This window comes from Conger conger, chromosome 4 (assembly GCF_963514075.1).
Source record: "Conger conger chromosome 4, fConCon1.1, whole genome shotgun sequence".
Taxonomy (NCBI): domain Eukaryota; kingdom Metazoa; phylum Chordata; class Actinopteri; order Anguilliformes; family Congridae; genus Conger; species Conger conger.
Window position 1 is genome coordinate 54,910,506 of NC_083763.1, and position 23,091 is coordinate 54,933,596.

The window sequence follows — 23,091 nt, forward strand, 5'->3', positions numbered from 1 at the left end:
ACCAAAATCCCCCAAAACTCAGAACCCCTTCTTACGAGGCAGCAGCACTAACCACTACACCACCCTAGAAACAGCCCTAGAAACAGCCCTAGAAACAGCACAGTGCATTCCAGCTGGGTGCCCCCTGCCTCATGTGGAGAGTGTCATTTTTCTAGACCGCCCGTGTTAGTCCCAGACCGGGTTAACGATGTTTCCACGTGAATTAACTGCAGCTGCTGAAAGGCTGTAAACGCAGGCGCCCGCGTGCGGCCCAGCTGAGAGGATTCCGATTGGCCGAGCCCCTCGTTGCACGCAGCTGTAAGCCGTTTAAGTGTGCGTGACCCGGAAACAGATCGCTGAACTCCGTACGGACGCACTCCGTTGCCCCAAGTATGTACTTCAGAATAACCGGGAGCTTTAGAGTGCATACTCGCATACTCCGGATGAACCAGTCGTGAGAACTGACTCGCTCCAAAAGAAAACCTCCAAAAATAAACCGTGAGGTGCTGACTACCACGACAGTTACTTGTGAACGATGGCAAACACAATCACGGGAAATGCCAGTTGGAGAAAGCGTGAATGCTAACCACACAGTTGAAATACATCGGTCCTCAGCCTATAGACCACGCTTTATTTACGCTGATAAACCAAAACAAAAACACAAAGTCAACAGCCTGTCCTCCGCTGACCTGTAGGATCACTTGACTGTGCGTGACAGAGCCTCTCTACAGGGGGAACGCTAATTAAAGAGACGGTGAGTCAAGAGAACAGCCCGACTTAACCGAGGCGCACAGAAACACAGGCATACATATGCATTCAGTCACATTCTCACACACACACAAACACACACACACACAAACACAAACATACACAAACAAACACACACAAACACACAAACATATACAAACAAACACACACAAACAAACGATCGAGCGAGCTAGCACGCGGACACACACACACACACACACAGGTGTTCTGGACGGGAGTTGTGCACCACTGTTAAAAGCAGGCTAACAGCCATACGGGCTCTACTCAGTCCGGAGAGTGGCATTCAGCCTAACAGAGGCAGGAGGGAGAGCAGTAATCCTCTTTAGATTAACGCACTCTCACACATGCACATGAACTTAAGAGAGCAGAGTGCACTCTGGGGGGGGGGGGGGGGTCATGCAAATGGTGGAGGGATGTTATGTAAAAGGGAGGAAGGGGTCACGTAAATGGGAGGAGGGGGGCCACATAAATGGGAAGAGGGGGTAATGTAAACGTGCCACTGTATGATATGTGGGGGAGACAGCAAGAGACGGCCACTCCCCTTTCAATCATACGGCAATGCAGGGCTCACTGTGTGGCTATATCAGCACCATGACGGATATTATAATACGACACTGAATTTACAAATGCCCCTGCAACAATAGCCAGCTTATAACGCTTTAAAGGAGTCAATGTCCAAATACACAGCACATCCATAAGCCATTGTTAAGCATGTATGTGTGCGTTTGTGTGTGCGTTTGTGCGAGTGTGTGTGTGTGTGTGTGTGTGTCAGTATCAGCCCCAGCTGAGCTGCAGTGTGTGTGTGTGAGAGTGTGAGTGTGAGTGTGTGTGTGTGTGTGTGTGCGCGAGTGTGTGTGCGGATGCGAGTGTCCGAGTGAGTGTGTGTGTGTGTATGTGTGAGTGTGAGTGTGAGTGTGTGTGTGTGTGTGTGTGTGTGAGTGTATCAGTATCAGCCCCAGCTGAGCTGCAGAACGTTTCCCCAGAGACTCCTGACTCCTGGGCCCAGATGCCGTTGTGCTAATACCCCGGGGAGATGCATTATGGGCACTTTTGAGCTGTTAATGCTGCAGCAGATGCTCTATGAGCAGAGGAATCGGGGGGGGAAAAAAGAAAAGTTTAAACGAGCAGAATTTCTGCACCGTACCTACCCTGCGGCGTTTCTCTCATCTCGTCTCTGTTACGCCGAGGCAGCGTTACCTCTCCCCACGAGCGTGACGCTAATCCCCCGCTTTAAACCCCAGAGTGACTGAACACTGGCGCCAAAGCCCTCTCCTTCTGAAGCTCACCATCACAGCCTCTTCAGCGTTTCATATGCATTAAATATTTATCCATGTTTAAAACTGATGGTTTACGATATTTGAATAAAACTTTGCTAATTTCTGTTTATTTGATATACTGAAATAGGATTTTGAATACACCTTTGCAAAATTCTGTTTATTTTTTGTTTATTTTATATCTTTGAATATCATTTTGAATACAACTTTGCACATTTCTGGTTATTTTCGGAACAGCCTCAATGTCTTCCGTTAACAAATATTTTTATCTGTATACATATATTTGAGTTATGTTGATGTTGTGTTTAGTATCGTCTAATTCGGAAAGATTAGTGTTAAGCTTTTCCATGGGAGTGTTTTTAATGTAAAGGAAAGTTGCGACCCAGTAAAAGATGCTCCACAGCATCTTGCACGCGCTCAATTCAAGCGGAGCATCTCGCACGCGCTCAATACAAGCGGAGCATCTCGCACGCGCTCAGTTCAAGCGGAGCATCTCGCACGCGCTCAATACAAGTGGAGCATCTCGCACGCGCTCAGTTCAAGCGGAGCATCTCGCACGCGCTCAATACAAGCGGAGCATCTCGCACGCGCTCAGTACAAGCGGAGCATCTCGCACGCGCTCAGTACAAGCGGAGCATCTCGCACGCGCTCAGTACAAGCGGAGCGTCAGACACATCACTGCAGGGCATTGGGGGCGTGGAGGTGCTTATGAGCTGAATCGTGATTGTTGCGCTCGGTTTCATCACGGACTGGGACCGGACGCCGTGTTTCTCGCCAGGTCTGCCGCGAGGAGCACCCCAGGCCCCAACGGCCATGTTCACGGTCGCCAGGTTTGTACGGGTGAACGGGGAGTCATGTTAAAAGCCCCTATGCTTTTGTTCAGGGCTTTGACCAAAGAGTTACAGTCCCCCACTCTGTCTGTCTGTCTGACCACCCTGAACAACACACTCTGTATGACCTGTATCGTCCTCTCCTCCCCTCTCCTCATTTCTCCCCTCTTTCCTCTCCTCCTCTCCTCTCTCCACATCTCACAGCTGCTGGGATGTGATTTTCATAGGTTTATTTTTTTCTTCTCTTGCACCCTAAAAATACATCTCAACCAGGAGGAGGACAGAATGTCATAAACACGCGCGTGCACAGACACACACACACACACACACAGACACACACACACACACACACACACGCACACACATAACCTGAAACACACACACACACACACACACACACCACACACACTACACACACACACATAATCTGAAACACACACACACCCCGCATTAAGCTCAGGCGATCAAAGTGCTGTAGTAGGACAGAGTGGTGATGACAGGGCTTACTCAGAGGAAGTGCTGTTATTTAAAGCAGCTGCCTGAGCCCGTCTGCCTCTCCTCCCCTCACGGAGATCCGTAATGCCCCTGATCATCAGAAAGTTTCAGCACATTTACCCCCTCAGCACCCCAAACACACACCCCGACCGCTGACACACCCCCCCCTCCACACAGACACACACCCCCACCACCGACACACCCCCCCCCCCCCTCCACACAGACACACCCCCCAAAGTGTGAAACATCGACTGTGAAGTTTGAGCTCCACTAGAATGTCATAGGGACTGCACAAGACCGCCCAATGAACAGCCCAGTCCCGCAATGAGCAACCGCCCCAAGAAAGGCACTGATGAAGCCCTGCCTTCAACTTAGCTGCCAATCACAAGCCATTACCGCGGACACAACGGACGCCCCCGTGCTTTAAACAGCGCTTTAAAGACCCGGGCGTACTCACCACCCAGCCCAAAGGGCACTGAAGTGGACTTCCACTCAGCAGTTAGGGGGTGCACTGCACCTCAATCGCATCTCATAACACTTCTCAGCCAGGAAATTATTCATTGGGTAAAAATAAAATGGAGGAGGTGCGAAATCCCATTCCTGTTACTGCAGTTGGTAAAAAGTTCAGCCCCCCCCCCCCCCCCCCCCCCTAAATGCCACTGTTACCCCCTCAGTCATACATCAGTAACGAACTGTGAGCAGGACTGAGGCCTGCTGGTTCAAATCCATTTACTCGTGAGGGGCAAAGCCTTCGTCCCACAGGACGTGCTACAGCGTGCGCCTGGCGACTCCTTATTCTGGAACATTCTGCAGCCGACACGCTCGCTCACCAAAGCCCAGCATTCCCGTGCTGTCAGGCTCTGCTGGCTGTCGTCAGGCTGTGGCGACGCTTGGCAGAACAGGAGCTAGCTGAAGCTGTTTTTAAAAGCTGAGAACCACTCGTTCTGTAACACTGAGTGGGGGAGAGCGTGTGGGTAAGAGTTGGAGCTAGCTGAAGCTGTTTGTAAAAGCTGAGAACCGCTCGTTCTGTAACACTGAGATGGTGAGAGCGTTTGTGTCAGAGCCAGACCAGACGGAAGCTGTTGTGAACAGCGGAGAACTACACGTTCTGTAACACTGAGAGGGTGTTTGTGTCAGAGCAGCTGTCTCGGGGGAGATAGAGGAGAGAGGCAGCCTGAGATAGTCATTAAACACCAATGAGCCCAATACACTTACAGTCCAAGCACATCTGTCCCAGGTGAACACGCCTCTCTCAGCCCTTGCATCAGTGGCGCTAGTTCAAGAGCCTTATTGGAGGAAGGATTTGTTTTACTCACAGATGGGTACCTAACACTCACATGCACACACACACGCACACGCACACACAACTCACAGAGAGACGGTACACCTGAGTCTGGCCTCGCCGAGCGAGTGACAGCAGAGGCCTCAGACAGACAAGAAGCTGACCCATAGGGGCCACGTAAGAGGGAGGTGTCTGCCCGATACGCAAACACTGAGAAACCAAACAAAAACGAAACGAGAAGCAAAGGTAAGACAAAACGCAATATCATCAATTTAAAAAGCCCATTGAGGCGTGAAAGGGAAAGGACTGTAACAACCACAAAAGCACGTCACCGTAAGCCTGGTTTATAATTAGCTGCTCCACCCATTCGACAAGAGCTACAAAGGTTGAGGTGTCGCCAGACGCTTGCCATTTTTATTTCACCGGAGGTCTGTGATGACTGTTCCGTCGCCTCCACGGTCACAAGATGCCGAACAGCCGACGTTTACATTTTCGAAAAACCGAGCGACACCTGGCCTAGCCTATCCGTGACAATGAATTTCAGGGTTCCATCTGGCCGTCCAATCAACAATGAGCGACAAAGTATGACCGGGTCCACGACAGGAGAAAATTCCACCGGTGCGCGACCGAGAAATAGTGACGCATGTCACTATGGTGGGTGAAAATGTGTCACTTTCGCCGTACGGCGCTTGTGACGAGGTTCGTACGTCAAAGCATAAACCCGACTTCGGCGGCGGAGCTGAGCTGAGCGCTAGCAGAAATAGCCGGGGCGTGGGCGGACCATGGGAGGCCACGATCCCGTCCAAATCCAGGGGCGAGGAGCGCAGATGCTCCTGGGGAGGGGGTGTGAGGAGGGGTGAGGACGGAGAGGCGGGGGCGGCCATGTGCTCCTGACGGGAGGGGGAGGGGGGGAGGTATGTTCCGCTGCGACAGGGGGAGGTGGAAGAGCGCGCGGCAAGATCGTGAGGGATGGAGAGCTAATTCGGGAGGTCTCCCCACAGAGCCCCCGCCACCCCGCACACCCCTGCGGCGCAGACGTGCTGGACGGGCTGGAGTTCAGCCCGGCCGCCGTATGGGGCTCCGCTTTAACTCAGCCCTTTTTGATCTGCCGAATCCGTCCCGTTTAAAAAAACTCTCAAAAACCCACACATTTCAACTAGCATTTCTTTCCTTGCAGATTTTTTTCCCCCTCTGTTTAATTGCTTCTTGTCATTATTATTATTACAGTTGTTAGTATTACTTTAGTTATTACTACTACTTCTACTACTAAATTTGGGGTGTTTTATTCCATCTTGCTTTTATGCTTGTTATTGTGAAGCACTTGGTACCTTGTGTTTGGACAAGAGCTGTATAAATAAAGGTTTATTATAATTTCCATTATTATTACTATTCCCCCGATAAACATCCGGCAGAAAACATTTTCAGAGCCAGAATGTCTCCAGGGCCGCTCTGTTTGGCTTTCATTGCCGAACATCGCTGAAGAACGCACATTTTCTCATTAACCGGACAAAATGAGGAAAAATAACCACGCCAGCCGCTCCCCGAAGAGAGGGGGGAGAGGTGAGAATATCACCTTGACGACGAGGCCGGAGAAAAACACAGCTATTTGCTACTGGCCCCCACTGTGACCAGGGTATAAGAGAGAATGAGTGTGCGTCTGTGTGTGTGGTGTGTGTGAGTGTGTGTGTGTGTGTGTGTGTGTGTGTGTGTGAGTGAGTGAGCGCGCGAGCGCGCGCATAGCGTATGAGTGTGTGTGTGTGTGTGAGACAGTGAGTGTCAGTCTGCGTCTGAGTATGTGTGAGATTGTGAGTCACAAAGTCATCACACAGGGCTGAGTCACACACCACCTGCATTCCATGTACCTTCCCATTCTGACTCCACACTGACAACACGCCATTGAACCCCAGCATCACAATGTCTGGGGCTAAACTAAAGCAAGAAACTACAGCTACAGGAAGCAACCCCACAGAGCATGAAACCTCCAACATCACGACAGCAACATCTAGGGCTAAACCAACGAAACTACGGTTAAATAAAGTGACCTCATAGATCATGGAAAACCCAGCGTCACTTTAACAAAGTCTTGGGCTAAACGCAAGAAACTATGGCCACAGGAAGTGACCTCATAGAGCACAGAATCCCCCCAATGTCAGGGGCTAAATGCAAAAAAAACCATGACTACATGAAGTGACCTCACAAAGCAGAGAATCCTCAACATCACAATAGCAACATCTGGGACTGGTAACTGGGGGGGGGGGGGAATTGGGTGGCAGTGTCTCAGGCAGAAGCCTACAGTGGGTAAACAGCGAGGTGAGTCAGAGAGCCCCTGGTTACGCGTAGACCCCCACGGCAACGCCTTATCCACACACCCAACTTCATGTCCACCTTTCTGCGTCGCACTCGTCCGGACCGTGACATTTATCTGAGTGCGTTTTTAAAATTCAATAGACACTCCACACAGCTGCGCCTCGCCCTGGTTTCTAATGCAATTTCACCTTGTTAGTCATCTGATGCCCAAACGTGCTTAAACGTGCTGTTCAGCCAATTTTAGCCCTTTGCGAAGCGTCCAGCATCGCAGAGATGGGCTAAATGCTCAGCTAAACGCGCGGCTAACAAACAGCTTTTCGGCAAGTGCTGAAGACACCGAGCATAACAGCGAAGGAGCGAAATCAGCCTGTAGCGTAGCGGTTAAGGTACATGCCTGGGACGCGCAAGGTCGGTGGTTCGATCCCCGGGGTAGCCACAACATGATCGGCACAGCCGTCGGGCCCTTGAGCAAGGCCCTTAACTCCGCATTGCTCCAGGGGAGGATTGACTCCTGCTTAGTCTAATCAACTGTACTTCGCTCTGGATAGGAGCGTCTGCCAAATGCCATTAATGCAACGTAATGAAATGAACGCGTGAGTGCAATCGAGAACAGGACGAGAGAGAGGGCGGAGAGAAGGAACGTGAGGGTGGGCACTGGATTCAGTTCGGCCGCCACAGCACCAGGCCCAGCCCACAGAGTCGCCAAAACAACACAAGGAAACTTCCAAAAAAAATGAAAAAAGCTAATAAATACATTTTAAAAATCACCCAGCTTCGTTTTTAGTTTCCCATCATCGAAGTAGGTCTTGCATGAAATAACTTTTTGAGCCCCTGAAATCATTAAACAATATCATTATTCCGTAGACAAATTCCATCTGCCTAGACTTTTGTTTTCTGGATGCTGTCTGGTTGCTTTTGATTATTTCACCGGAAAGCTCAACTGCCACTTTTCCAGCGTCAACTGATTGAAAGCCAGCCCCTCCATGTTTCAATTATACGTCTGCCCTTGAACAAAATCAACAGAAATGCAACAGAAAAGGTCCATCTCCCTCACCATCCATCACCATGTGTGGTTATGAGCAGAGATATCATAAAACATGGGGGGGATAATTCTTATAATTTAAGGGAATAATATCCAAGGAAATAATTCTTACTTAGATATTTACGGCCTTTCAACATTTAAAGACTCATTAAAGGTCCAATATTTTACACCTTTTCCAGTGCTTTATTTTAGATCCTGATATCCATAAGAGGACGTTTGTGGGGTTTTAAGTACCTAGAACTATCTCTATCCAGTCTTACATGTTCATTCTCCAGCACATCTAATGAGCTTTGCCAAGAACAGGCTGTGTTAGTGACTGTGTCTTTAAGGCTCATTAACATCAATTAACAACTGTTTTGATTGGCTGGTGGGATCCGCAACAAACTGAACGCCTTCTGTGCTGAGCGTAACGTTTCTTTCGACTACAAGGTGGGCCTGACATATGCAAATGAGCGTATAGTTGTGATTTCAAAAAGTTACGGAAGTCCAAACATCTTGCTTAACTGCACGGTTTCTTAATTCGGGTTGTGTGGACTTCTTTTGGGACTGTGTGTTTTTTCATACTTTCACTGAGCTTTTATAGCGCCTACAACTCCTATAAAATCCAAATAGCAAGGGAAATGTAGTTTTCAGCAATACGGGACTAGTGGCAATTTCTGAGATAAATTTCCTTATACTTGCAGCTTCTCCGAAAAATTACCGGAGAAGTTGAGCTGCGCGTGAAGTGTCTTCCGGTGACTCATATCGGTGCCATCCCCGACTCACGAAACGACATGTGTGATATAAACAAAAAACGGCAGCTGACATCATCACGCGCTTCGGAAGAGAGAGGGCACGTGCTCGACTCGACCGGTTTGCACTCAGTGTCGCAGCGCGAACATTATTCAGCGTTGGTAAAAAACCGAGGAAATAAAAACGCGAAAGCATTAAAAAACAAATATACTCAGCAAAAAGACATCGCCTGCCTACGGGAAGGAACCTCCACCCTGCGGAACTAAGATTCATCCGGAACATTCTCCTCACGCAGGGGGACGTGATTCCTTAGGCACGGAACCGGAGGGTGGTTAAGTATTTATAGCAGAAAGCCCCTAATCCACTCCTCAGTGGTCACTTAAATAACTAAACAGGCTGATTGCAGTTAATGCAGCTGGTACACTGGGGGCATGTCTTAAGTGAGCCCACAGTACATTAACTGCAGGCAGGGAGACTGCAGATGAGAACTGCTATGACAATTTAAGTGACTGAGGGGGGAATTATACAGGCTTAAGAATCTCTGTACAGGAATCGCAACTGATGTGGGGAGGTGGGGTCCCGCATAATTAAATTCTGGACTCAAGTGAAGTTCTGCCTCATCGGAATTCACAGAGCAGAACGTAAATTAAACTAATTAAATTAACGGGTTTCGTTCTAAAACAATGACAGTCTCCCTGATTTCTATTATGAGAGAAACACCTGTATTACAGTGGTCTAGGGGGTGGGGTGCTGAACCGATACTTATTGCTTTCCAGAATGTTTAGGCAATTTTCTCATTTTCCATGGATGTCTGGGAACCTTGCGAATGAGGCTCTGATCTTAATCCAGTCCATATACTCCAGGATACTGAAACCCACGCAAACACTATGAGGTACATTCAATTAAATTGAATAAAATTGTATTTTAGGAAAGATTTACATTACAACATGTTTTTTGTCAGACACTTTGAGGTCTTAGAATTCTAACATGTTTTTGTTGTTGGCATAAATATGTTGATTATAGGATAATTCTACAGGACCTTGACATAGTACCGAATGTTCAGTACATTTTGATCTATGAAGAACTGCCCTGCATTTTAGTTTTGATTTGTTAGGATGCGAAAGCTTTGAAGCTCAATATCTCAAAATACTCAAAACGCAATAGAAAGGTCGAAGAGGATATTGAGGAAACCGGGGCCGCCCGGATTCTGTGTGGACATAGCTTTGACCCACCACTCCTGCTTTGCACAACATCCCTGGCTTCATCTGTTGCCATGGCACCAGACCGGACAAATAGATCACCCACGTTCAGCCCCACAAGGTCACCGCAGCAACGACAGGAGAAAAAGGGAGACGATATGGCGGTGTGCTCACAGGAAAGAACGTACACGCGTAGAGATACGTGCAGACCTTGGAGTCTGTAACAGAGACAGTGGTGCCAATAGAAAGCTATGGGGAATAACTCCACCACACAGGGTAACGGGAAGTGTGATGGTTTCACTCACGGCTCATGCTCATCCTCGGTCACATGCCGGGTCATGAAAATGAAAAAGACACAGTAATTATGCGCCTCTGTGGATGAACCAATCAAAAACGTTTGGGCGGTAGCCAAACGAGGGTGCAAAAATTCTACGTCAGAGCAGTTCTTGGAAAATAAAAACATCTATATCTCTGTGTGCTTGGGGAATAAAAAATATTTTTTTCAATAATTAAAGATACATAGCAGAGATTGGACATCAATATATTTTACATTTTACATTTTTTTAGAGACCCCCCCCCGCCCTGTGGTGGAGACCCTCCTCGCCCCGTGGTGGAGACCCCCCTCACCCCTCAGTGGAGACCCCCCCCCCCCCCAGCCCCATGGCGGAGAGACCACCCTTGCCCCGTGGTGGAGACCCCCCCCGCCCCTCAGTGGAGAGACCCCTCCCGCCCCGTGGTGGAGACCCCCCTCGCCCCGTGGTGGAGAGACACCCCAGCCCAGTGGTGGAGAGACCCCCCCCTTGCCCCATGGTGGAGAGACCCCCCAGCCCAGTGGTGGAGAGACCCCCCCTCGCCCCGTGGTGGAAAGACCCCCCATCGCCCCGTGGTGGAGAGACCCCCCTTGCCCCTCAGTGGAGAGACCCCCCCCGCCCCCTGCTGTGTGAAACAGAAACCCCGCTCACCCTCCGGGCGGTACTGGGCCACGATGGTGACGGTCTGCCCTGCGTTCTTCAGCGCCGCGGCTGCCTGCTCGTGCGTGGAGCAGCGGAGGTCCACCCCGTTCACCTGCAACACGGGACGGGGGAGGAGCTGAGCGTCTGGGTGCAGTACAGAGTGTTTGACGGGGTTGCGTAGCTCTTAGTTGAGTATCTGGGTGGTGTATAGAACCTTCCACAAGGTTGCAGCAGCATATCTGGGTGGTGTAGAGAGTGTTTGATCGGGTTGCGGTAGCATACGTGGGTGATGTACAGAATCTGTGACGGGGGTCGCTTATCTAGGTAGAGCCAGAATTTTCGATGGGGTTCCGGTGTTGAGTATTGGGGTAGTATACAGAATCTTTGGCAGGGTTGCGGTAGTGTATCTGGGTGGTATACAGAATCTTTGACAGGGTTGCGGTAGTGTATCTGGGTGTAATACAGAATCTTTGACAGGGTGGCGGTAGTATACAGAATCTTTGACAGGGTTGTAGTAGTGAATCTGGGTAGTATACAGAATCTTTGACAGGGCTGCGTTGGTGAGTATTTGGATGGGTAGTGGTAATGAGCATCTTTTCTCTTACAGACACAATCCGGTCTCCTTTCCGCAGCTCTCCACACAGGTCTGCCGGGCCTCCCGCCAGGATGAAGGAGATGAAGATGCCCTCTCCGTCTTCTCCGCCCACAATGTTGAAGCCCAGCCCCGTGCTGCCTCGATGCAGCACCACCTTCCTGGGCTCCCTGTCACATGACACAGGACACAGGATACAGTCAGCTCATCACACCAGTCACATGACAGAGGATACTTCAATTCACCAGCAGTCACATGGCACTGGACCCTTTTCAGTTCACCAGCAGTCACATGACACAGGACACTTCAGATCACCAGTAGTCACAACACAGAAATTAGTCAGCTAATAAGCAGTCACTTGACACAGGACTCATACTGAATGACTGGCACAGAATCAATTTGATAACCCAGATTTATGTGATCTGTGTGGGATACATTACTTCTATAGCAACTTGCGCAACTGCTGTGTTCTATTCATGTAAAACTGACACTACTGCAGCAATTATTTAAGGTACGATTTGAATTTTATATGTACCATTATGCCTCAAGTCTGGACTGTCAAAATAAAATGCTTATTCTCCAATAGACCATGTGAAAAAATGACTAAATGGGTACGGTAACAGGAAACATCCTTATTCAGACACACTACATCGCTATGCTAAAATTAACTCATAGGAAAAGGCACCCCTATCTCAACCAATCAGAACTTTTTGAGCCTATTCCCTGATACATTTTAAATACATGGACATAGCTCGCCACCTAGCGGACAGCACAGAAACGGCGGACAAATGTCACCATGTACTACTCCTGTGAGAGGGGAATATTTAACTCCCGAGTTGTAATTTCATGACACATGCGAGAAAACAAATATTATTCTTTTCCATGACGGCTCAATAAGATCCCGAAGTCAGTGACAGCAATGTGTACATTGCTTTAAGCAACAGATACAAAAACATTTTTATTATTTTGCTTTTAATTACTCCCACCTTCTTTATTTTAACACAACTGTTATTACAGCTATTATCTTTTATATGACTTAAATAAATAAATACTGCTTTATATTGCCATATATTTAAAGTTTTTTATTATTACACTGGCAGTTTACATGGCGGTCTCTAGAGGGCAGTACAGGACTGTTATGGCTTCCCAGCAACACGGGGAATCAGTGGACGGGAATTCAAAATACAGCAGCGTTCAACCGATACAACCAAATGCGCAACACACGCCACAGAGTGCGTGGGTGTTAGAGAGAAACCAACACAATATTAATTAAATAGAAATCACAGCTTCGCAGAAATTGCGACGCAGCTACAATCCCACCAAACAAGGATAGCATACGTCTTTAAGCAATCCTGTCTGGAATTCACCGTAAGTATATTTACTGCAGTGGTAAATAGCTTAAACGTTAGCTGATGCAACGTATTCTGTATTCAGAGTAAAAAATAAAATAAAAAAACGTCACGAGGAATGACATGAATGGGTTGGATTTTGAAGCTTATCAGATTTCTCGAAGATGACGTTCAACACTCGGCTCACGCTCTTATTTCCATTCGCCCAATGTGCCAATGTCCTCACAAAATCATGTTTAAAAAAAAAAAAAAAAAAAACTAGTGTCACGTATCTGGTGACATTGCGGTTCCGACGCAATGCAAAGCCATCTATTAAAGTGGATTTACCATCAACATAGGCAGCCCTATGTTAGGCTACCATGACATGCATTTCATAATGACGCACAATCTTTCAAATTATTGAAAAAATAAATCAATTAGATTTTCTCGCGACTAGCGCAGGTCCCCCAGCCGGCGGTCAGTGTATGAGATGCAGCACGAGTTCAAAGCATACAGGCGAAGGCATCAAGGCAACACTGTCAGAGCGCAATTAAAATGGACGAGGAGACGAGAAATCTATTCCAGCGCATTAGGGAAGACGGCTCCGACTGCTGCCTGTTAAACCACTACGCTTTTCCAACGCCAATCAGCCCCAGAAATCTTTACGGGGTATTTGGAAGTCAATTAAGCCATGACATTTCCCTGTCCTTTCTTCAGCAGTCCACCCCCCTGGGCCGCGCCGAAAAGGATACGCTAATTAATTTAGAGCTAGAAAAGCAAGACTCTGAGCTTTTCCAGACATCACACAGTTTCGCAGGCGTTGCATTTCACGCTATCTAGGTGCTGTGCAAAATTCTATAGGCCCTACACTTTGATTCCTGACTGTGCAGGTTGTGTTTCCGTAAATCTATTCACTTAAACGGCATTAGGGGCTCCTTTCAGGAAATGAAAAATGTGATACCAATACGTGCAATATAAACTCTGTAGAGTTCAATTAAAAATAAATAAATACATGAAACAAAACCCGAATTAACATGCCTCAAGAGACAACCGAAAGTCCCCTCTAAGCAGACTGTAAGTAAACATTTGTCAGTGTTAGGCCAATACCGGACATCGTCTCTGTAAGGATCATTTGGCCACCCAGCATATTCTCAAACAGCAGGGTGCTGTGGGCCTTGCCTTGGCCCACTGCAGATTTTCAGGTCACTGATCTCACTTAAAAGCCACTTCAAAGAGTCCATTAGACTGCAGAATCAGAGGCCAGCTTCAATTTGGGCCAAAAAGAATGGGGAATGAGGGATATGAGAGAGGGGTGGGTGGGTGTGTGTGTGTGTGTGTGTGTGTGTGTGTGTGTGTGTGTGTGTGTGTGTGTGTGTGTGTGTGTGTGTGCGCGCGTGTGTGTGTGTGTGTGTGCGCGTGTGTGTGTGCATGCGTTCGTGCTTGTCTGTGTGTGTATGTGTATGCATGCCAGTCAAATGACCACAGAATCATAATCACTGAAATTAGTTATATACAAGAAGCAGAATTAAGCAATAGATGTTCAACAAATATCTCAATTCTAATGCAGGTCTTCTTGTGACATAGATACTCTGCATCTGCATGTCATTTGGAATGAGGAATGATTTCGATTATCACAGTTCAATTCTAATATGTGACCAATTGGCTGACAACGCAGCACCTTTGGAACTGAACTTAATTTCCCAGAATCCTCCCGGGCCACTGCCACATACAGTGGCAGAGATTACAGGACCAGAGCCGGTTTTGCTGCAGAATGCTCCCAAAATCATTTAAATAGGATTTTAACCAACATAGTTAACAGCATTTTAATACCTAAAAGCCGTATTTACACTTAAAATGATGGCCATGGAGAAGCCTTCATTGTAATGAAATCCAGCTAACTGACGATTCTGGCTTAGGCCACACGACTTATCGCACTACACGATTAACAACTAGAGAAATATGAGCTGTAACATGGTCCATTCATAACAAAACAGTAAATGTAAATGGACCGCATTTATACAGTATAACGCTTTGGATGAAAGCACTATATAAATATGGTCCATTAATTGGACCACTTTACAATTGATGGCTCTCCTTCACCCAGTCATACAAACCGACAGTGATAGGCTGCCTTACAACAAACCAATCAGCTCATGGGGGGGGCATCTCGCTCAGGGACTCTTCGACACACCCAGGGCTGGGGATCGAACCGACAACCTTCCGACTGCCAGACGACTGCTCTTACCTCCAGGGCCAATGCCACCCCAGCTGTCCTTCATTAGTGTGATCTGCACTTATCAACAGAAGGATCTTATACGCCGTGCCCTCTGAAGTCTCTCGCGTTGCCGAGGGAACAGAAGTGAGGCGGATTCTGCTGCAGCAGCAGCCTTGGAGGACGTTGGCTGCTGCAGACAGCTCTAAATATGGACAGCACTCCGGTTCTTGGCAGGCCCAGCGCTCTGTGTGGGGTTTGACCTTGTCACGGCTCCGGTACAGGTGCTAACAGCCTTACCGTCAGGTAAGCGCTTTAGTCGACGGACTCTTAAAACGCTTGACGGTTTACATTCGTGAATTTACTGTAATTGGATGTTATCATCCAGAGCGACTTACACAGATTGCATCTGTAGTTTTTTTTGTTTTTTTATTAGTTTATTTTATTTATTTATTTTTTACAACCAATCCACTTACACGGCTGGACTTTTACTGAAGTGATTCAGGATGAGTACCTCTGCTGAAGTGCAGTGGCTGTGCCACACCCAGGAATCAAGCCGGCAACCTCTGCGGGTTACCTTGCATCCTAACCCGCAGATAAACGGCATACACTTAACTTTACAGATATTTAACTGACACTCTTATCCAAAGTGACTTGCAGTCGATTAGCCTATCAGGGCCCAATCAGTTAGAAGCCTGGCTTAAGGGCCCAACAGCTGCACCGATCTCATTGTAGTCACACTGGGGCTAGAACCCACCAACCATCCAACACACCTTTACCTCATGTGTGTTTTGTCTTACATTACATTACATTATTGGCATTTGGCAGACGCTCTTATCCATGTGGAGGACATTCTGTCGGTTAATTAACTTAGCTTCGTGTGTGGGCACAACATAGCTGATTATGCCACTCGTTTCACAGCATGTGATAATATCCTGGCACAAAAGAGAAGGTCATCACAAAAAAAAACAAACAGACAGACAAAAAAGCCCAAAAGAATAGCGAAGTACAGAGAGAACTTGGGTAACCGTGGGCGACAGATGACAGAGCGGTCACAGGGGACTGCAGTGAGTGAGTGTCGGCCCGGAAAGATACAGAGCCGCCTCCTCTGGAGGATAAGCACTGTAAACCGCTAATAACTTTATCTGCCCACTTCAGCAGTGCGCTGCCCCAAGAGGGAGGGCTCCAGGAGAGAGAGAGAGGGGGAGAGAGAGAGAAACCTTGGGAGGGAGAGAGGACAGAGGGAGATAGAGAGGACCGGAAAGAGAAGGGGGAGGAAGGAAGGAGAGAAAGAGAAAGGGCAGACAGAAGAGAAAGAAAGAGCGGAGAGGTGGGAAGGAGAGGAGGGAAAGAGGACAAAAGGAGGGAGATAAAACAGGGTGAGCTATAAAGAGGAAAGAAGAGAGAAAGAGGGATGAGGTGAAAGATGACAGGGGAGGAGAGAGGACGAGAGGAGCCCAGTCACCTGCACAAAGGATGATGGGATACCTTCATAAACTTGAGGACTTTCAAGCTCCACATATTAAAAAGAAAAGTAAACTAGAGTATCGTCCATAATGCCCCCATAGAGCATCTTGCAAACAGCCCACATTGAATATATTGCATGAAGCCCACATCTTTACAAGGTTCAGGCAGTAAGAGCAGTCGTCTGGCAGGGTTTGCCGGTTCAATTCCCGCCCCGTGTCGAAGTGTCCCTGAGCAAGACACCTAACCCCTCAAATGATCCTGACGAGCTGGTTGGTGCCTTGCATGGCAGCCAATTGCCGTCGGCGTGTGAATGTGTGTATGAACGGGTGAAGGAGAAGCATCAATTGTACATCAATACAAATGGCAACCATTTCCCATTTAGGCAGAGTCAGAACTGCAGTAAAGTGAAGCAGGAAAGACGAATAAGGTGTTCAGCCACAGTGGGCGGGGCCTCACCTGGTGATGTCATCGTCTCCCAGCAGGGGCTTGGAGATGGGGGAGTAGCGCCCCGGGGCGACGGGGGCTATCGGCTGGCCCAGGAAGCTGGGCGGGCTGATATGGTTCTCCACGTGCGGGGAGTAGGCTGGAAGACAAAATAAACAGGTTCAAGGTTTGAGCACTGGCAGATTGCCCCAGCTTTGATGACAGCCATCTTGTGGCCAAACTGGACCAAATTTAAGGGCCGGGCTCACAGACACAGATTAAGCTCAGCCCTAGACTAAATACAGTTTGTATGGAGAATCTGCATTCAAAATAGAATTTAGTCTTGGACTAGGCTTAATCTGTCTGTGAAACTGGCCTTACATGTCTCAACCAGAGGCATTGGGTGTGTCATGAAACACACAAACATCATGAGTGTTTTTTGTCATTTCCAAATATATATATATATATATATATATATATGAGATATAAAACTGTACACACTGTACAGAACTGTATGTACATTAGGTGGACTCAAGCCAAATTATATCAAACAATACATAATTCATAATCAATACAATTATACAATGGACACTTTTTCAAAATCTCTACAATTTCTGAATGGCAACAAAAAAAATAATCAAAGGAACTAGCAAAGAAGTAAAAATACATGAGTGGTTTGAAATGTAAAATTATGTCACAGGGTATTGTATAACCAATAAAGTAATGAGGACCGCAGTTGATATGCATTTATTAGATATGACCGGACGCACTGAGATTAGCGAAATTCCTTCCCTGGAACGCAGCCAAAGGAAAATAAATCGTCTCCATAAATCTGAGATTGCTAATAGGGCTCCGATCTTTGCCAACCCACGTATCTGGACCATATTTTTAGAAGGAGACGCAGCCTTTCAAGAGGATCGGAGATATTCCCGTTTTTAACCTCAGATTTGAACACTTAACGAAATTGCTTAGCGTTCGTTTCGGCGCTTCATCAGATGAGCTCGCGAGTCAAACATGCAGCCGTTATTACGCATAGTGCCATCTCCTCTGCGGCGACACGACTCTTTCTGGATTAGCCAGTAGTGCTGACCGTGTGCTCCGATTGCTGATTGAATTCCCATTTGTCCTTCATGCCTTTAAAACCGCTAGATGACAGCATCCTCGTACAGGAACCAGTGATAATACCGCTTCTGTGTAGCGTGCGCCAGAGTGCTTAATTATTGATAGCCATCACTCAGCGTTTTCTGGGATTGCAGCAAATCAATTTTGTAGCGTTCCACTGGGGGCAGAAAAAAAAGATTCCTTTTACCTGGCACGTTTTCTGTCGAAAATAAAGGCTAACGTTAGCATTGTTTACACCAACCAACATCACTTCAATTAGCCAAACAGTTTTCTGAAAGCTCAAGTGGGCAGGACTCCTAATGGTAGAGTTTCATGAACCCAGAAATGGGTAGCGCTTTGAGGAGCTGTCAGCCAACGTCTTGTTGGAACGAATCAAAATCATTTGTTTCATCATTAGAGTTTCACCATGTAGGATTGTCAGGTGATGTGGTTCATCCATCTATCCAAACGTCCCTCTCCCTCTCTCTCACCTTCCCTCCACCCCTTGCCCTCCATCACTCAGAACTGATTAACAATTGCACTCACAACCATACACATTAAAATTCAATTTATCCTAAAGTCACGCCATTTCAAAAAGATGAAAGGAATTTGAGTAACTTTTCTTTCCGGAGAATGGGATCAGGGCATTAACGGTAGGTTGCGTGGGCTTTTAGTTCGAAAGGCTGTATCACCTAAGCCGGCTGGAGGTGAATGGCTTTTGAAGATTAAAAATGAATGGACTGAATCGCCATGGCCAAGCTAGCAAGACAGCAGTGTGCTTTTCTGTAATTTCGCAGTCTGCCCTTGCAAAACTAAGAGCATTACTGTGTTCCTGTAGGCTATGCAGGCTGTACTGATTGAATTAAAGCTGAGAGACGTTGGTGCTTGAGTGTGTTAATGCATCTGCACCTGAAAGAACGCCAATGTGTGACATCTTCTAACTCCTGCCCCGAACATCCAAATAACTGCATACTCGTCTAATTTCCGTGACCAGAAGACACAGCCTTACAGGAATAATGAAACACACAAGTAATAAAACCAGGCACCGTCCCCTTTAAAAAACCACTGGCCACATGCACTGAACACAGTGATTTCCATTGGTTAATATCAGAGTTTCAGGTAAATTCAGGAAATTAGATAGATATACTTATTCAGTATTCAGTATTGAACTGAATTTCAATAAACTACCTGAATTGGTGGATTTGAAATGGAATTAATGAATGGTTAATTTTTGGATGTATTGGGTGGACATATCGGTGGAGACCTCATCTTTGTGCGATTACTTTTCCTGTTGGCATGCCTGCTAGTGACCTTAGGTCGACCTTCATGAGCTGCAGAGAGGCCATTTTAGTTTTATGTATTCATTTTAATAATTTGCTGAACGTGGAGCTGAGCGTGTCCAATTCCCCACCCTAATTTGGGCTGGCCAATCGTCCGCGACTGCAGCTGCGTTCATGCGCGATCCCGAACGCTGATTTGGGAGACGGTACCACAGCCACGGTGCTCCTTCAAAACACGCAGAGTCGCCAGCTGCTTCTTTACACACTAGACTACAGCTCAGCACTCGTTGAGTGGAGTCAGAGGAAGACCTTTTCATATGCTGCTTTAGCATGGTCTAAACTCTCCAGAAATTATGTGGGATCAATGATAGCAGGGGCAATAATAATGGTGGGGCAATAAGAGAGCACATATAACAGTGAGCAGTAGGGCAGTCAAACATGACAGGAGGGCAATAAAGAAGAGGTAATCAGAGACTCATTATATGAGGAGGGGCAATAGAAGGTACTTGAGGCTGTGTTAAGAGGGGCATTAGATGGTACCCATACATTGATATGAGCAGGGGCAATAACAGGACATTTGCGGTTGTTGTAAGGGGGGTAGTTTGGAGAGTACCCATACAATGATATGAGCAGGGGAGGTAACGGAGCCCTTGTGGCAGTGGTAAGGGGTAGTTTCGGAGGGCACTCACAGTTGGTGATGTCCGGCGGGGCGAAGCTGTCGTTCATGAACACACTGCTGGGTTTCGCCACCTTCAGGTACACCACATCAGAGGTGTTCTTCAGAGCGGCCACCGCGTCCTCGTGAGTCACCTCCTCCAGGCAAGTGATGTTCACCTGCACACACACACACGCAGACATACACATATATATATATATATACACATACACACACACGCACGCACATATACATACATACACACACACACACACACACACACACACACACACACACACATACATATATATATATACACACACACACGTGCACACACACACACACACACACACACACACACAAATACATACACACATATACACACATACATACATATACACACACACACACACATATAGATACATACACCCACCCACCCACCCACACACACACACACACACACACAAACATATTCATACATATATACACACACACACACACATATACACATACATACATACACACATACATACATACACACGCGCACACACGCAAATGCACACACACACACGCAAATGCACACACACACACACACACACACACACACACACGCGCACACACACCAATGAATAATAAATTACAATGAAATTGAATTCACTGAAGCGGTTCAGACGAAATTGATGAACATCACATACAACAGAGGTGGAAAGTCCAGGGGTTCAGAAAGTAGAAGTGCTCCTCAGTATTTTGCTCCAGTCACCGGGATTTGGTCATTTGCACAGTTCTTCAGCCAGGAGGTGGAACTGATTCATGAAATCAGCTGGCTGAGTTCATGGGTGGAATCGAAATCGGCATATAATATTTTTCCAAGAGATGGGAATTTTAATTTCCATGTCAAATAGCTTTGCCCAGACTTCTTCTGATCTATAACAATCAATTAGAAGATGTGGGTTATCGCTGTTTTTGGGAGATATTTGAAAGTGACAGAAGAAGCATTTCTCTACGAACAACATTAATGGAGACTGGGCTAAAACACTTGTTAAAGAAAATGTCTTTTTTGCAGTGGAGGATGGGAGACAAATAGCCAGTGTGAAAATCTGACCCTAAAGCCTGCAGTGTTTACTAACCACAGCGTCAGAGGTGATTTTACCCCAGTGTACCGTGTGACACATCTGAGGGAGGAGGAGGTGCGGGAGAGCCACACACTAAGCCTCTCATTTAAACCCCCCCCCTACAGCCCTGTGTGCGTGTGTGTGTGTGTGTGTGTGTGTGTGCGCATGTGCGTGCGTGCGTGTGCGTGTGTGTTTGTGTGCGTGTGGAGGCTGGGAGGGCTGAGTAGGGCACTGCATTGCAGCAGGATAACTCCGGCAGCAGATTCATGAGATTTTTCCAGTGTCTCCTCCACACCTCCTCCCTGTATCCTGTTGCCAGGAGCTTTCTCTGTCCCTCTCTCTCTCTCCCTGTCCCCCTCTCTTGCTCTCTTTCATTCTCTCTGTCCCTCTCTCTCTCTGCCTCCCTCCCTCTCTTTCTCTCTCTCCACCACCTCACGCTTACATTTCTGCATGCTATGTTCATCAAAAACTATTCATTCATTTTGTCAAGATTAAACATTAAACTTTAGTACACACGCATCTCAGAGATAATAATGATAACATTTTCTAGAGCCAAGGTCAGATACACGTGGACAACTGATAGCTGGCGAAGAATGCGATTGTGCAAAAGATTACAGGAATTTTAACCACAGCTCACAGAAGCACTGACTACAGTACTCTGATACACTGACGGCTTTAAGCGCAGAACACAGAACCACTGCTTTGGTTAAATTGCAAGGACAGCATCATTATCCGGAATTTAGCTCAAGGTAATCAATCTGACTGATTGTCCTCGTTTGCATTAGTCTCCAAGGCATATTAACGACCTTTTAAACTGAATGTAACGTCTGCAAAACTCGTTGTCAGTTCAAATATCCAGATGATAATTCATTACATACTTCAGATATGCTGATAGGGTTATGAGCTTGTCTAAGTGCCAGGGTTTTTCTCTGAAAACTTCATCAAGGAGGAAGGGTCAGGAGGTCAGACAACTTAATTTCACTTCCTCTACTATTACAGGTGAGGGCATTCTGGGTATTGAAGTCCAGGGGAGAATACAGGGGGGTCTTGCAATGATAAAGTGGTGGGATTCCTACCATCCTTCTTGCTCTGTCTTTAACCCTTTCATTGGAAAACAATGTTACTGAAACCGGGAAGAGGGATCAAGCATTATTTTTCCCAGGGGAAAAGCACAGTAAAGTGAAAAGGGAGGGGAGGATCTTACAGCCAGAAGCTTGTCTCCTATCTGCAGCCTGCCGTCCTTGAGTGCCGCCCCTCCCTCGATGATTTTGGTGACGTAGATGCTGTTGTCTCCAGGAATGTGCTGGTTCCCCACACCCCCGGCTATGCTGAACCCCAGACCTGTGGGGGAGAGCAGAGAGAGCTGTGTCAGTGTGTGTGTGTGTGTGTGTGTGTGTGTGTGTATGCGTGTGTGCGCGTGCATGCGTGTGTATTTCCGTGTGTACATGTCTGTATGCATGTCTGTGTGTATGTTTGCACGCGTCTGTGTGTGAGTGTGCGTGTGCGTGTGCCTGTGCATGTGTGTGTGTATGTTTGTGTGTGTGCAGTATGTTCGGGCCTCTGTGCCGGGCGTGCAGTACCTTTGGGACCCTTGATGAGTTTGATTTCAGCGATTTTCTCGCCGTGCGGTTTTCTCCTCCGGACGTACAGTCTGACGATGCTGCCGGCCTCCTTCAGGGCCTCCACCGCTTTACTGTGCGTCACGTCCCTCACGTCTGCCTCGTTCACTCTCAGGATGCAGTCGTTCACTCTGAGACACGCAAACAGGACACAGGTCTTATGAAACTGCGCTAAACTGTCACCTCCTGGCTGCCAAGGGTGAGGGGTTTATAATCTGGCTAGGGTGTGGGGTTTATAATCAGGATAGGATGTGGGGTTTATAATCAGGATAGGATGTGGGGTTTAGTCAGCCAAGGGTGTGGGGTTTATAATCAGGCTAGGGTGTGGGGTTCATAATCAGGTTAGGGTGTGGGGTTTTTAATCAGGTTAGGGTGTGGGGTTCATAATCAGGTTAGGGTGTGGGGTTTTTAATCAGGTTAGGGTGTGGGGGTTCATAATCA

General features: G+C 47.3%; 1 protein-coding gene across 21 annotated transcripts in view; it reads right to left on the reverse strand.

The window, feature by feature from the left end:
- dlg1a (discs large MAGUK scaffold protein 1a) overlaps positions 1–23,091 on the reverse strand; it is a 173,991-nt gene that overhangs the window by 25,101 nt on the left and 125,799 nt on the right. For all 21 annotated transcript variants that reach the window (XM_061240220.1, XM_061240219.1, XM_061240217.1 and 18 more), the window contains 6 exons: positions 22,612–22,781; positions 22,236–22,372; positions 19,954–20,098; positions 16,917–17,043; positions 11,467–11,623; positions 10,871–10,973 (listed from right to left, as the gene is read on the reverse strand). In XM_061240220.1, the coding sequence (XP_061096204.1) occupies positions 10,871–10,973; positions 11,467–11,623; positions 16,917–17,043; positions 19,954–20,098; positions 22,236–22,372; positions 22,612–22,781 (839 nt within the window). The remainder of the gene's footprint in view (positions 1–10,870; positions 10,974–11,466; positions 11,624–16,916; positions 17,044–19,953; positions 20,099–22,235; positions 22,373–22,611; positions 22,782–23,091) is intronic.